The sequence below is a fragment of the Penicillium alfredii genome (assembly GCF_028826965.1).
Source record: "Penicillium alfredii strain IBT 34128 chromosome Unknown utg000007l_segment0_segment0, whole genome shotgun sequence".
Taxonomy (NCBI): Eukaryota; Fungi; Ascomycota; class Eurotiomycetes; order Eurotiales; family Aspergillaceae; genus Penicillium; species Penicillium alfredii.
Genome location: NW_026622704.1, coordinates 1226263 through 1239602, shown reverse-complemented (window position 1 = coordinate 1239602; position 13340 = coordinate 1226263). Strand labels below are relative to the sequence as shown.

General features: G+C 49.0%; 5 protein-coding genes across 5 annotated transcripts; 2 read left to right on the top strand and 3 right to left on the bottom strand.

The window, feature by feature from the left end:
• Window positions 1-520: 520 nt before the first annotated feature.
• Window positions 521-1355, top strand: NUU61_005137 (Mth938-like domain-containing protein; the record flags this gene model as incomplete). Its single annotated transcript, XM_056655719.1, has 2 exons — window positions 521-1085; window positions 1159-1355. The coding sequence occupies 2 exons, from the start codon at window positions 521-523 to the stop codon at window positions 1353-1355; spliced, it is 762 nt and encodes a 253-aa protein (XP_056511332.1).
• A 276-nt stretch (window positions 1356-1631) lies between these two features.
• On the top strand, window positions 1632-3555 carry NUU61_005136 (alkaline phosphatase; the record flags this gene model as incomplete). The annotated part of the gene is made up of 2 exons (XM_056655718.1): window positions 1632-3165; window positions 3248-3555. The coding sequence occupies 2 exons, from the start codon at window positions 1632-1634 to the stop codon at window positions 3553-3555; spliced, it is 1842 nt and encodes a 613-aa protein (XP_056511331.1).
• A 465-nt stretch (window positions 3556-4020) lies between these two features.
• On the bottom strand, window positions 4021-4293 carry NUU61_005135 (uncharacterized protein; the record flags this gene model as incomplete). The annotated part of the gene is made up of 1 exon (XM_056655717.1): window positions 4021-4293. One exon carries the CDS (start codon window positions 4291-4293, stop codon window positions 4021-4023), a length of 273 nt encoding a protein of 90 aa, XP_056511330.1.
• A 1226-nt stretch (window positions 4294-5519) lies between these two features.
• On the bottom strand, window positions 5520-6953 carry utr2 (putative cell wall glucanase (Utr2); the record flags this gene model as incomplete). Its single annotated transcript, XM_056655716.1, has 3 exons — window positions 5520-6259; window positions 6332-6769; window positions 6842-6953. 3 exons carry the CDS (start codon window positions 6951-6953, stop codon window positions 5520-5522), a joined length of 1290 nt encoding a protein of 429 aa, XP_056511329.1.
• A 1668-nt stretch (window positions 6954-8621) lies between these two features.
• NUU61_005133 (uncharacterized protein) lies at window positions 8622-10753 on the bottom strand (the record flags this gene model as incomplete). The annotated part of the gene is made up of 10 exons (XM_056655715.1): window positions 8622-8692; window positions 8750-8852; window positions 8908-9244; window positions 9305-9435; window positions 9498-9867; window positions 9927-10047; window positions 10109-10206; window positions 10269-10351; window positions 10415-10551; window positions 10618-10753. 10 exons carry the CDS (start codon window positions 10751-10753, stop codon window positions 8622-8624), a joined length of 1587 nt encoding a protein of 528 aa, XP_056511328.1.
• Window positions 10754-13340: the final 2587 nt, after the last annotated feature.

Here is a 13340-nt window from a genome sequence, read left to right as displayed (position 1 = left end):
CGAGAAGATTCTTCTGGGCCGTAATGATCGGAGGCAGCATGCAGGGTCGGCAGCACTTGGGGAGGAGGTCTGTGTTTTGCGGTCTTTTATACTTGGTTTCTTGTTTCTTTTTTCATTTTTCGGGTCTTTCTTTTCTGGTGCCAGGCTTTTGTTTCATTCATTGCGCTCGCTGGCGTTTGGGGCATCACGACGCGTACGATGTCATTGTTCTCCTTGTCCTTGTTTCAACGAACCCGAGGTGCGATATGGTTCTGAATGGGACCCCTGGAAATAAAAATTAGATTAATTACTAGGGTCGCAGAAATGGATATATTAATATAACCTTGCAAATCTTGAGTTTGAATGACTTGGTTGTCTGAGGATGACCTCGGGAGTGCGCGCCAAGCCTCCAAGCCAAACTGGAGAAATTAGCACCTTGTTTTTTTTTCCCCCTCTCCGCACTCCCATCTCAATTGCATCAGACACCCAACATCGCGAGCCTCAATCTCATCCACGATCTGAGACTTGCCAATTCCCAGCCATGCATTCCCCATCTCCCCAGCTCCTCCGCGCCCTGCGCACCTCGCTCAGCAGCACCCCAAACACCTCCCACCTCCGCATCACCAGCCGAATCCCTCATCCATCCCCATCGCTCAGGACCCCAGCACCAGCATGCCCACCCTCAAGACTAGGGACCGAGCTCCCGTCGACCCGCCGCTACAACAGCTCCCCATCCATCCGGCCGACCCGCATGATCCCGCGCGCGCACTCGCATAAGCCCGCTGATCACGACCGCGGCCCCGAGTCCAAGGAGGACACGCTGACGGATTTTGCCGCGCTGAACGTGCTCGGGAATATTCCTGCGCCGACGACGGCCATTGATGCCTGTCTGGACTCGGGATTTCATCTTAATAATGGTGTTAAGGTGACGGGTGGCGATGCGCTGCTGCTGGTGGGTGGGGAGGCCTTTTCCTGGCGTCCCTGGAAGGCTGTTGAGGGGGCGGTGGATGATCGAGCTGCGAAGGCGGCTATGCTTAATTCTAAGGGCCAGTTTGAGCTTGATGAGCGGGTTTGGGGGTTGTTGGATGTTGTTTGGCCGCGGCCTGGTACGCTCTCTCTCTTCTTGCTTTGCTTCCCCTTTGTCCCCCTAGTAACATTTTGCTGACGCTTCCTCGACAGATCTGCTCATCCTCGGTATGGGAAGCTCTATGTTTCCTCTCTCGCCGGAAACGAAACGCCAGATCAACTCCTTGGGCATCCGGGTGGATATCCTGGATACTAGAAATGCAGCCGCGCAGTTCAATCTGCTTGCTACGGAGCGTGGGGTCACAGAGATTGCGGCAGCATTGATTCCCATCGGTTGGAAGGGCCGGTAGAATGAGAAACTGAAGTGTATCAGTATTCGAAATGTATATTTACTCCGCTATTTTAAGATGTAGACTTGTCTGGAATCTCCCCAATCTCAATTGCCTCAGGCATTAGTAGACAGGTCTCACGCTAACCCAAAATAGTAATACAAAGCGTGACCCCTGTCACATGAGTGCCCAATACAGCTATCTTATCGTCTTAGGCTGTCCCAAACTCCGCCCCCATATTTCCTCCACTCCTATCCAACTTTCCAATTTCATTGCCCCTTTCAACCTGCGCCCACAATGGAGCGCGAACAATCACTTCTAGCCCCGAGGGTCTCCTCTGAAAGGTCGTCTCTTCGGGCCGATGAAGAGGAGGATTCTCTCCTGACCGGACGACGATACGCTTACGCTCATCCGCAGAAACGACGAGGCTGGGTCTTTTGGCGTGAGATTGGAGCCTTTGCATGGGCTCTCATTGCCACAATTATAGTAATTATTCTTGCCGTGGTCTACCAGCGCGAAACAGCCAAGAGTCACCGCCAATACGACCTGCAACCCCCAGTATCCTGGGGCCCTGACGGAAAGCCGACTGGCAAGCGCAACCTGATCTTCATGGTCTCCGATGGAATGGGACCGACTAGTCTTGAACTTACAAGGAGCTTCCGCCAACATACGGACAACCTGCCGGCTGGCGACATTCTCGTCTTGGACCAGCACCACATTGGGACTTCGCGGACACGGTCCAGCTCGAGTCTTGTCACCGACTCGGCCGCTGGTGCCACGGCATTTTCGTGCGGCCTTAAGAGTTATAATGGGGCTATCTCGGTGCTGCCAGATCACTCGCCTTGCGGCACTGTTCTCGAGGCTGCTGCGTTAGCAGGTTATAAAACCGGGCTGGTCGTGACGACCCGCCTGACGGATGCCACGCCTGCATGCTTTGCCTCGCACGCCAACCTGCGTCAATATGAAGATAGCATTGCCGAACAGGAAATTGGTGAGCACCCTTTTGGTCGGGTGGTGGACCTCATGATGGGCGGTGGCCGATGCCACTTCCTGTCCAAGTCCACGGAGGGAAGCTGCCGGGGTGACGATCGGGATCTGGTGGAGGTTGCCTCCCAGAATGGGTTTAATTATGTGAAAGACCGTGCTGGTTTCGATGCGCTCAACAACGGCACAAATGTCAACCTGCCGCTGCTGGGCCTCTTCGCTGACAAGGACATTCCGTACGAGATTGACCGTCGCAACCAGAACGATGTCTATCCGTCGTTGGAAGAGATGGCCCGCACTGCGCTGACCGCCCTAAGCAAGGCGACCGAGGACAGTGAACAGGGGTTCTTCCTTATGATCGAGGGATCGCGCATCGACCACGCTGGCCACGGCAATGATCCTGCTGCGCAGGTGCACGAGGTACTGGCGTACGACAAGGCTTTCTCTGCCGTTCTGGACTTCCTGGAGAAGGACTCGACACCCGGAGTTATGGTCAGCACGTCCGACCACGAAACTGGCGGCCTGGCGGCCGCGAGGCAACTGCAGAAGAGTTACCCCGAGTACGCATGGTTCCCGAAGGTTCTCGCTGATGCGAACCACTCGGGCGAATACCTCAATAGCCAGCTGAAAGAATATCTGGCTGGCCCGGGCAAGGAGGACAGTAAGTCGAAGCAGGAGGCGTATGTTCGCGACACCCTCCTGAAGAAGGGGCTGGGCATCACGGATGCCACAGACAAGGAGGTGGAAGCCATTCTTCATGTGGAGCGGGATGTTCCTCCCGACTATGTTTTCGCGGATATGATCAGCCGCCGAGCCCAGCTTGGCTGGTCCACCCACGGACACTCCGGTAAGACAATGACAGCATGAATGGTTGTTTTTTTTTTTTTTTTTTTTTTTTTTGCGATAAGCTTACTGATCTTGAAATATAGGTGCCGATGTCAACATCTACGCATCGTCCACCAAAGACGCCTGGCCGTTGGTCGGCAACCACGAAAACACCGACGTGGGCAACTTCATCGCCAGCTACCTGGACCTCGACATCGACAACGTCACCCAGAAGCTCCAATCCGCGTCCAAATGGAAGCCCTTTAAGAAGGACAAGGTCTCGAGATCCACCGAGCATGCCTGGCTGGGTGACCCCCTGGGCTCTGATGTCCGGGCCGACGGACTGGATCCGTACCATGGAGACTTTTCGAAGCGCTCTGCTGATGACTGTGGGTGCGGTGCCGCCCATTAAATACATGGAGTGATTTCCTTTCAGGAGAAGCTCTATTTTCTCATTTTGTGTGACTGGGGGTCATTTGGGTTTCAATTTTCGGCATCTTTGCGTTGATTTGACTTGGCATGGACATTACCTCGACGTCTATGAATATCTTTCCACTTATAGCTATGCATATGATGATTGGTTATGGATATAGTGAGTTCTTCTGCTTGTCATTTAGTGTCGTAGATCCAATATCTGTCATGGTCTTGAATAGCATACATGCTAGAAGTCCATGATTAAGTATTCATTACCAGAGGTCTTGGCTCCTCACTAGAGTAGCTTAAATGAGACTAGAAATCATGCATAATGCAAGCAATCTCAAAAAACCAAGCTCTTAAACAACGCCTCAACCGGGTAGTAAACCCCAAGCCAGAAACTCCAACCCCAAAAGTCACATTCTTTCCTAACCTCCAGTTCTTCCCTTGCTTCCATTCTCTTCTAGCCCTCACAATCAGGGCAAACCTCCTCCAAACTAGTCACCCACGCAACGACATTACTCCTCCACGGATCCCCCCGCCCAACCACCGCATCCGCCAGCGCAACATGCGGCGCGCAGCCGGCGGTATCGGCGTCAAAGGGCAGCGCCAGATTCGCGCGCTCCTCGGCGGAGTTGATCCGGTTGAGTTGGCGGAGAAGCTCCCGGCAGAAGAGGTGCAGCTCGAAGCGGATGTGGTTGCAGTCGGGGTACCAGGTTCCCCTGTATAGACACATCTTGTTTTTCTCTCTTATGAGTGTAGTTGTGTGCTCTGTGCTTGGATGGGCAGCTAAAGAAGCTGGTTGTTGGAGGATTATCTGGAGACTCTGTTTTTTTTTGGGTTTGGTTAGCTTGGGCTCAGTGAGTATTTGGTGACTAGGGGATACTCGCCCTCAATTGGGAAGGTAGTAAGAGGGAGTGAGGAGTGAAGGAGCTAGGTTGGTCGGAGCAGTCTGAGATAAAGAAGCCTCGAGGACTCACTGGGGGGAAAGAGAAAGAAAGGAAGAAAGCCCAAGCGAGCAGAATATAGTCTTTCTATGGGCTTGACTCTCATTCACTTCAGCCTGACCTCACTATAGAGACAGCCAATAAACTGGAGTCTATAAAGTCTTAGCACCCTCCCCTAGTCCCCATTCTTTAGAATCTTGTTATTTCTCTGATCTACTATCTCTTTCATAGAGTATTCAATTCATCTTTTGTTAAATTTAAGTGATCATAAGGCGTTTACATGGCCCTCAAAGAACTTTAACCAAACGGTCTTTCATTAAATTCCAGATAATCAAAGGCTAATCACTTAAAACCTTATCTCTTACTCTAGTAACCATTAAACAGCACCTATCTCTGATATAATCCAGCATTTCTGATTCAATATTTCAACTCTCATGCTTCTATTTCTACAAATGATAAATATAGTCTCCACGTGGAGATAGTAATAGTGGAGCTGGGGCTGCAGGGGCCATTCGACATCCAACCAGAAGTGTTGCACTGACATCTGCACACTCCCGGGGAACAAGGATCTATGCTATTCCACCTTCATTAGGCCTATATCCTAGATTACAGCAATTAAGCTCAATAGATTAGAGTATCAAGTCAAGACACCACCCATATCAAAACACAGCGATCCGGTCAAATAGCTGTCCACAATCATGTGCAGGGACCCCGAATCATTATCTGAACAAAGAGAAGCAAAAATAAAAATACAAAGTCCGGAAGCAAACGGCATAGCAAGATAAAAGAAAACGCGAAGCAGGTATCAAACAGAAAAAGAAAAGTACAAGGAATGTTCATTAGGTTTGTTCAAGGGGGCAAAAGCGAAGACGGTCACGAAGTGAAGAACAAATAGTAAAACAGAGTACTCGATATCATGAGCATATCAAGAAGAGAAATAAAGGCAAAGAAAAAAAAAAGAAGAGAGAGAGAGAGAGAGAGAGAAGACTGAGTGGATCGAATCCGTGTTGTCGGTTTACAGCGTCACCAGGACCACCACGGCAACCGTGACGGCGAACAAGGAGCTGCTCAGGATCCGCTCACCGTAGACTGAGGCACCATTTGCCTTGTCACCACCCTGGGTGAAGCCGTTGCCCGAGGACTGGGCGTTGCTGCCGCTGTGCGTGGTGGTGGCGCCGCTGCCATTGCCGGACATGCCGCCAGAGCCGCCTTGGTTGGTGGGCACGCTGTCGCTGTTGATGCTGGGCGAGCTGTTCTTCTTGTTGTCATCGGCACCGAGGTTCATGTTCAGGCCGGTGGCGCCAAGAGAGCCCAACACAGTAGAGTTGTCGGTGATGGCGATGGAGTTGTTCAGGGCGATCTTGTCGGTGTAGACGTAGGATTTGTCGCCATTCTTGGAGGTGCCGTCCGGAGGGTTGTAACACTGCACCTTGATTTCACCGATGGTGGCCGAGTAGTAGCCCAGGTCCTTGATGTCCTCGCTGTCCCAGTCGATCTCACCACCAGCCCAGTCAATAGTGCCCTTGGCGTTGCTGGCCTGGCCGGCGGGCCAAAGGGACATCTGCAGGCGGGCCGGGGTTTGCGGGAACTGGTAGCGGTTGGCGGTCGCATTCCAGGTCTCGGACTTCTTGAGCGTGCGCTTCACGTCGCCGTCCACGACCCACCGCACCTGGTCAGGTTGCCAGTCAATCTCGTAGGTGTGCCAGTCGTCAAAGGTGTTGCCGCCATCGACGGTGGCGTTGCCGCTGTTGTGCCCTGTGTTTGGTATGGTTAGCTTATCTTCCTAACATTGCCGTCGTTGAAACCAGTAAGAAACAAAACACTCACAGTCCAGGACACCCTGCCAGTAATAGTTGGTCTGCACCGCGGCCAGGTCGGCACCCACAAACTCATAATCAATCTCGTCCTTGACGTCGGACAGCAGAATGAATGCTGTCACCACACCCTTGCCGCGGCTGCTCTTGATCTTCCCAGAGATCTTGCCGTACCAGATGTAGTGGTTGTTGGCGAACAGGGTGCCGACACTCTTCGTGGGCATAGTCATGATCAAGTTCCCGTCCTTGGTCTTGGGGTCGCCGCTGTAGGTCCAGTCGGCTGCGGAGGCATTGCCTAGGTACTTGTCCTGCTTGGCAGCATTGTCGAGGTTATCCCAGGTGTATTTCTTGTCCTTGCAGACAGGCATCGGCGCACACGAGTCGATGGTGAAGGAAGATTGGGGGTCGCATCCGCCGAGGCAGTAGGCACCGGTGCCACATTCGCCGTACTCTGCCAAATTGTTTTTGCATGAGCTATATGATCCATTGATTTTCGTTGATCCCTGTGTCAAAGGTCACTCACGAGAGCAGCATGGCTTGTCCTTGGGGCACTGGCTGCTGGTGCTGCACGACGTAGCGGCGAGGGCACTTGCGCCCAGCGACGCCAGCAGTAGCGACGTCACGAAACGGACCATTGTCGGAGAGCCTGGAAAAAGGCCCGGGTATATACAGAAATCACCGAGGGAAACAAGAGTGTAGATTTAGGGTAAAGAGCGTGAATCGGATAGGAGCATATAAGAATAAAAGAATAAAGGCAGGCAGCGAGAGACGAGAAGATGAAAAGAAGAAAAGCAAAGAAAACAGTCGAACGAGTGAAGAGAGCCGATAACGAACTTGGAAGGGAAGAATGGGGGAGAACGGCGATATTTCAAAGGGTAATGCCGTTACCGAACCAGGGAACGGCCCTCGACTAGCCGGGTCGGGCGTGTCTCCGAGGTGTGGAGTACACCCGGTATTGTTGATGTCTATAAAAACATTAATAGTATATTAATAGTATATATCATAGCTCGATCCACGGTTGGTTCTAAGTTGTGAAGAATCTGTGTATCACTTCTGAGGCATTTGCCCCATCCTGCCATGCGTATGAGATAAGAATCTTCATCTACAATCCAAGGGGGAGCGTGGAGTGTGGCTGCATCTACAGTTCAACAATACCTTAGTCGCAGATTAAATACACGGCGATCATGGTGGATGTGAATCCTGCCGAGTCTGCCCTACCCAATCCTTGTGTCCCGATGTTTACAGTTTATTGATTTTTTTGACAACAAAAATATGAAATATCAAAATAAATCTATCTCCCTCACAAAATGGCTTGAGGATTACTCTCAATCCACAGATACAAACATTCAATGCCAGTCTAGGCAGTCTTGGTCACTGTTTTCGGTTTGGAGGAACTCAGTCCAACGCCGGTCGCGGTCCTTCAGGAGCGAGCAATGTCGATCCAGTCCCCCGTAACTTTAACTACCGCGACCGGGTGGACACAGGAGTCAAGGCTACAGGGAGCTAGAGAATACTCTCTCTCTCCTATTCGTTTATTTATGACTATTACTTCTGACTTGTAGCGCTAACACCCCCATAAGGAATAGTGGTGGCACCCATACAAGAACCATGATAAATAGGGGGGAAGCTAACATGGAACTAAGGGGTAAGAGAGATAACTGATAAGCCTGCTGTTATTCTTCTCTTCCAAGCAACCCGCCCAAATATCCTTCTCGAAGGAATGTTGATGTTGATGTGGGCGTTGTTTACTCCCCGGGTTCCCGACGTCATCTACTATGTAAGGAGGCCTTGATTATCTGCAGAGTCGATCGTTCCTTGAGACTGATCCGATACAAATAATACACAAAACGATCATCAAAGATAACGGCCCTTGACATCATTGGTGTTTAGCACACGCTCATTCTGAAAGTCGCACGAGTCGACTTCTCCACTGCGTAACCCCCCTATCTATGGATGCTACATTTTTGATAGAGGAGATGGTGTTGCCCTCTTCGCATATTGATCAAGTATGTTTTGCCTATAGATTACTGCGTTTTTATCGCTTAATGGCGAGCCACTTTCCAATACTCGTAAGATCTCAATGATAGTGGGGCATAGTCCATGAATTTTTAGTTCTATATGCACCGTCAGCGCCATGCCATGTGAATGGCTCAACACTGTATAGAAAATCTTTAATTTAAGGCAAAAAAGGGTCCGTCTAAATACATAACCATATTACATCAACACCTCCCGAACTCATGTCTTGCTCAGAAGAACTTGTCCCAAAATAAACAGTAAAAAAAAATCTGCAGGAACTTTTCTTTCTATTTCAACGCGGCTTTCGGGATCATCAGCATCAGCGGCAGGGCCAGAGCCGTGGCAAAAACGGGGATCACTAAAACCAATAAGCAACGAACGGGTTTAAATCTCTGATCAGAAGGGGATGACATACAAGAAACATAGTGGAAACTGTGCAGATAGCTGGAATGCACGGCAACTCGAAACATCTCGGGGACGCCCAGAGAACCGAATTTGTTGAGGATGTTTTTGATGACCTATTGACACTCAGGTTAGACCACCGGAACCAACGAGGCATTTGAGACTACTTACCTCTGCTTTGTTCGGGACGTCTCGCAGAAGAGAGATCAGTGTATCTTTAAAGATCGCATGAAGAGCAACGGACGAAACCCCCGTCCCGATGATACCGCCGACTTGCTGCGACAGGTAATACATGCAGATGGTGGTGGCTTGCAGCGACTGCTCGGTGCACACCGTCAGCCCGGTGAAGGTGCAGGCTAGCACGGCTCCCAGGCTCAAACCCGCGGGCAGGATATACAGCCATTCCCATGGGAGTTGCTTATCAGCGCTCCAGCGAATAGTGATGAGGAGGTACATCGAGGCACCGAAAGCAATCGAGCCGATGCAGAGGCTTTTGTAGTTATTTGTTCTGGTGGAATGAGTTAGTATGTGGGGTCCGAAGTCACACGCAGATGAATCTGAAACGAACTTTCTAATCACCAGGCCGCCAATTATAGACCCAACTGTGAACCCGATGGGTGAGGGAATCAGGTGGATGGCAGCTTGTGTGGTTTTAAAGTCTTTAGTCCACAGAAAATAAGGAGAGAGACTCGAGACGTGCTGTTTGGAAGTCAGCTTATGATTCAGAAAGGGAAGGGGGAAAAAGCAATAAAACCACATACCGCTTGTCGACCAAACAGCAGCAGCATCTGGATAACAAAATAAAATGCCGACGAAGTCTTTAGCAGTGACAGAGGGATCAGCGGCTCCTTGGCGTGATATGCTTCAATAAGCAGGAAGACCAGTCCAAAAAAGAACGTGACTCCCAACAGCACCAAAGACTGTGACCTGCCTCTGGCCAGGAACTCAATCGAGGCCAGCAAGCTTGAGATAGTGATGGTAAAAGTGATAACCCCCAAGTAGTCGATTTTCTTCGAGACTGGCTGGCTCTGAGCCTGCTCGCTGGTTTTACCTCCAGATTGCTGGGTAGTTAAAAAGACCATGCAGCAAACGCAGCAGAGCAGAGCCGTGGGGGCTTGAACAATGAAAGACCTAGACACCATTTGTTTTAGTGAGACTGAGCCGAGATTGTGTTCGGGAGATATCCTCACCATCGCCAGCCGACTGCATCTGTGATGAATGCCCCGAGGGGTCCTCCAAATGCCCGCCCGGAGACATTGAAAACATTGACATAGCTTCTTGCAAGAGCCACCTGGCTGGGCAAAACGTTGTCTGTTGGCAGACAGTGAGCAACAGAACCTCGTTGTGGACAGAACAGCCAGGTTCATTCTACCTGTAATAATCACCGAGATTAGGGCAACCATGCCCGCTCCTCCGAGGCCGGTGATGATTCTTCCCACAATAATTTGCCATAAGAGCACACCCGTTCCACTTGGACGTATTAGTGTCAGGTCTTCAATTCGCTTCAAAGCGTTCCATCGGGGCAAGCGTACGAAATCAGACAGCCAATGCTGAACAAGCAGTACGACACAGCGAGCGGGATCTTGCGGCCATACGAGTCGCTCATTTTTCCGTACTATTTCATGGAGAAATGATCAGAGAAATGCGATGTGTTATATGCCCGGCGGCTTCAACTCACCACCGGTAAGGCAATGCAGTAGCCCAAATTATACCCCGTCAACACCCAGGCACTATCGGAAACGTCGTCGAACTGCGAGGCAATCACTTCATAGGTGACCATCAAAAAGGACTGGTCTGCGCCCGCAACGAAGACTCCTATAGATGGAAAATCAATGTTAGCCGATGAACAATGTAGAGCAAAAAAGCAGTGGTTTCACATACCAACGAGAGCCAACATGATTCCCAATGTCCGTCGCCATTGGGAAACGGGAGTCTCTTGGCCATTTCCTCCTGCCTCTACCTCGCGGTCCGCTGCGGAGCGAAGCAGCGGCGTTCTTTCAGTGGTATGACCGTTCATTTTGAGGGGTGTCTGTCGTTGGAATGTGCCAGTTGAAAAAAAAATTGTCCAGACACGCCACTAAAAGCAGCAGAAAGCCGTACTGACAAGCGAGACCAAGCTGAAAAGAAAAGAAACTCAAATTTTCTTTGCTTTTTGGAACAAAAGATGAACCGGCTGAGGTGGGCTCTCAACCTATCAGCATTGAGAGGCACGATCGACCTCGCTATGATTATTCCGTCGATCTTTGGCCCCTGGATCCCGAACTCGGCAAAGGGAGGCTTCTTCCCCGCGAACCACGCTGATGGAGCGAACTATTATGTGGGTTCAGTGGAGACTTCAGCTGAAGCCGGACAGCAAGGGGTGGAAGAAGAGAAAAAAAAAAGCACCAATAATAAGTACTAATAATACTAAGAAATATAGCCATGTTCGGGCAATTGACCCACGACGGATCCTCCCGAGTAGGAATTCCAAATTATGCAGTTCGTCGTATGGCACGTCGTGAAACTCTGGGCATTTTTGTTTTGATTTTTTTTTTCGGCGCTGTTGAAGATCATATTCGTGATCCATGACGCACTCAGCCACTCCACAGAATTCAGCTATAGAAACGCCCACCCCCCTTGCCACAGCTTCAATTTGCTTGCCAATGCATCTTGCTTGCAGACGTTCGCAATCTGAACCTTCGATCTTAACCCAAAGGGGCAATAAATCGACTTCAACTATGCATTTTGTCCAAGGAAACAATATCATTGTGCATCTTGGGTTTCACAGTCTCACATACAATGCCTTCTGCATGCCTTGCCTGGGCATAGCCACAATAGCCACGAAATTCAATTATGAATGGATCTTGTGCTACACATAAGTATTTGATGATGCTCATCCGTGTGGATAATTCAAAGCCTGGTTTATTGCAGTAACTCAATCTTATCGCTATTGTTGTAGTCTTGCAAGCTCAGTAGGGAGTAATCAGATCAGAAGATCTGTGCCTTATAGAGCTCTCCTTGCACATCCCTGCCGAAGCATTTATGAGTGCGGACAAGGCTGAATTCAAGAGTCGTAGAGAAATATAAAGTCAACCAACAAGGGAGCCGTAGTAATAAAGAAACATGGCAATCTAATTGCCGACATCCATGGATAATTGAGAGATCCGTATCTCATCAAAGCTCGCTTTTAGACTCCAGCACGTAATCGAAGCCATCTATACATCTTTGGCTAGCACAACATATGATTGCCTATTTGCCTAGCCGTCCCCTGAAGTCGGACCCGTAGCGTATTTCTTTATCTACGCTGCTACCCTATCTCGAAAGCTCACTATTTTAACTTCGAAATAGTGCTCTAATACTTAAAAGGTATTCCGACAAGCGGCTAAGTAAAATAAGTAGTATAAGGGATTGGAATAATATCGAATTATTAACAAAAATCGATAAATTCGTACGTTAAATGCGAGCTGTAATTATCTATTAAAAATAGCCGTTTTTAACCCTTCGCGCGATAAGTAAGATAGATATGAAACTGTTGAAGCTATTCGTATACAATTTTATTATTTATATATTCTTTTGGGTTCATGGCGATACGATAATTGTCTGGGAGCGAAGTCGTTGTATACTATCGTTCGAGAGAATATTCGCCGCGAAAAACGAGATATAGTAGTAGAGTAAAGCTATTAGTAGCGATATATTCGATAGTTATAAGAGATTTGCCTTGCTCTATCGAAGGAGTACCTTATCGTGCTCGTAGATTCGCTATAACGACTTTTTGTGTCTTTCCTTGACTAACTTGGAAGTTAGTTTTATTAAAATTATAGATATTTTTTTGGCCTAATTTTAGCTATATCCGGTTCAAGACGATCAAACTAAGTTACTAAATACCCTCTATCCTCTGATTCGAAACGGCTTTTATCAACTGGCTTCTGTTTTATTAAGTATAGATCCGAGGGGAGCCGTTCGATAAACCGATAGGCCTAGTTCTTCGATACGCGTGGCGCGTCGTCCGTAGTATTCCGTTTCACAATCTAGTTCGTATAGTCCTTAATTATACGAATTATAAGCGAAACTTATAGCGAATCATTAAGAGTTTTTTTTGGCTGCGAGATTGGCTGTTTAAGGTAGTCGGCCTTATATTCTGACGCGAAGTCGATAATAGGGAACATCGAATTCGCGCGCTAGCAACGCGATTATTGGTTTTTTTTTCTCGCGTTTTGCTGCTTCACAGGCTTCAATAAGCCGACTTTTGATAATATCGATAGATTTTTACAAGGTTGGTATAGTGAAATTTGCGTTCCCGTGGGTCCGACTTCAGGGGACAGCTACTTGCCTATTCTCCTTCTTTGCGTGTCAGCCAAAATGGCCATGATAGACGCATTTCGAGTAATTGAAAAGCGCTAGTACTGCTTTAGCCAAGATTCATAACTGGTAGAGTAGAAGAAACATCTCGATATTCTCGAGAAATGATGTATAATGACCACTGGCATAATACTATAATACTATCTGGAACCCGCCTGCATCACATATTTCCTACCACAAGGCAAAGGTAATGGCAGACTATCGATACTATTCATGACGTGATTACAGCATGTGAAGGGGCATAGAGGATAGTCTTGTATTATTGT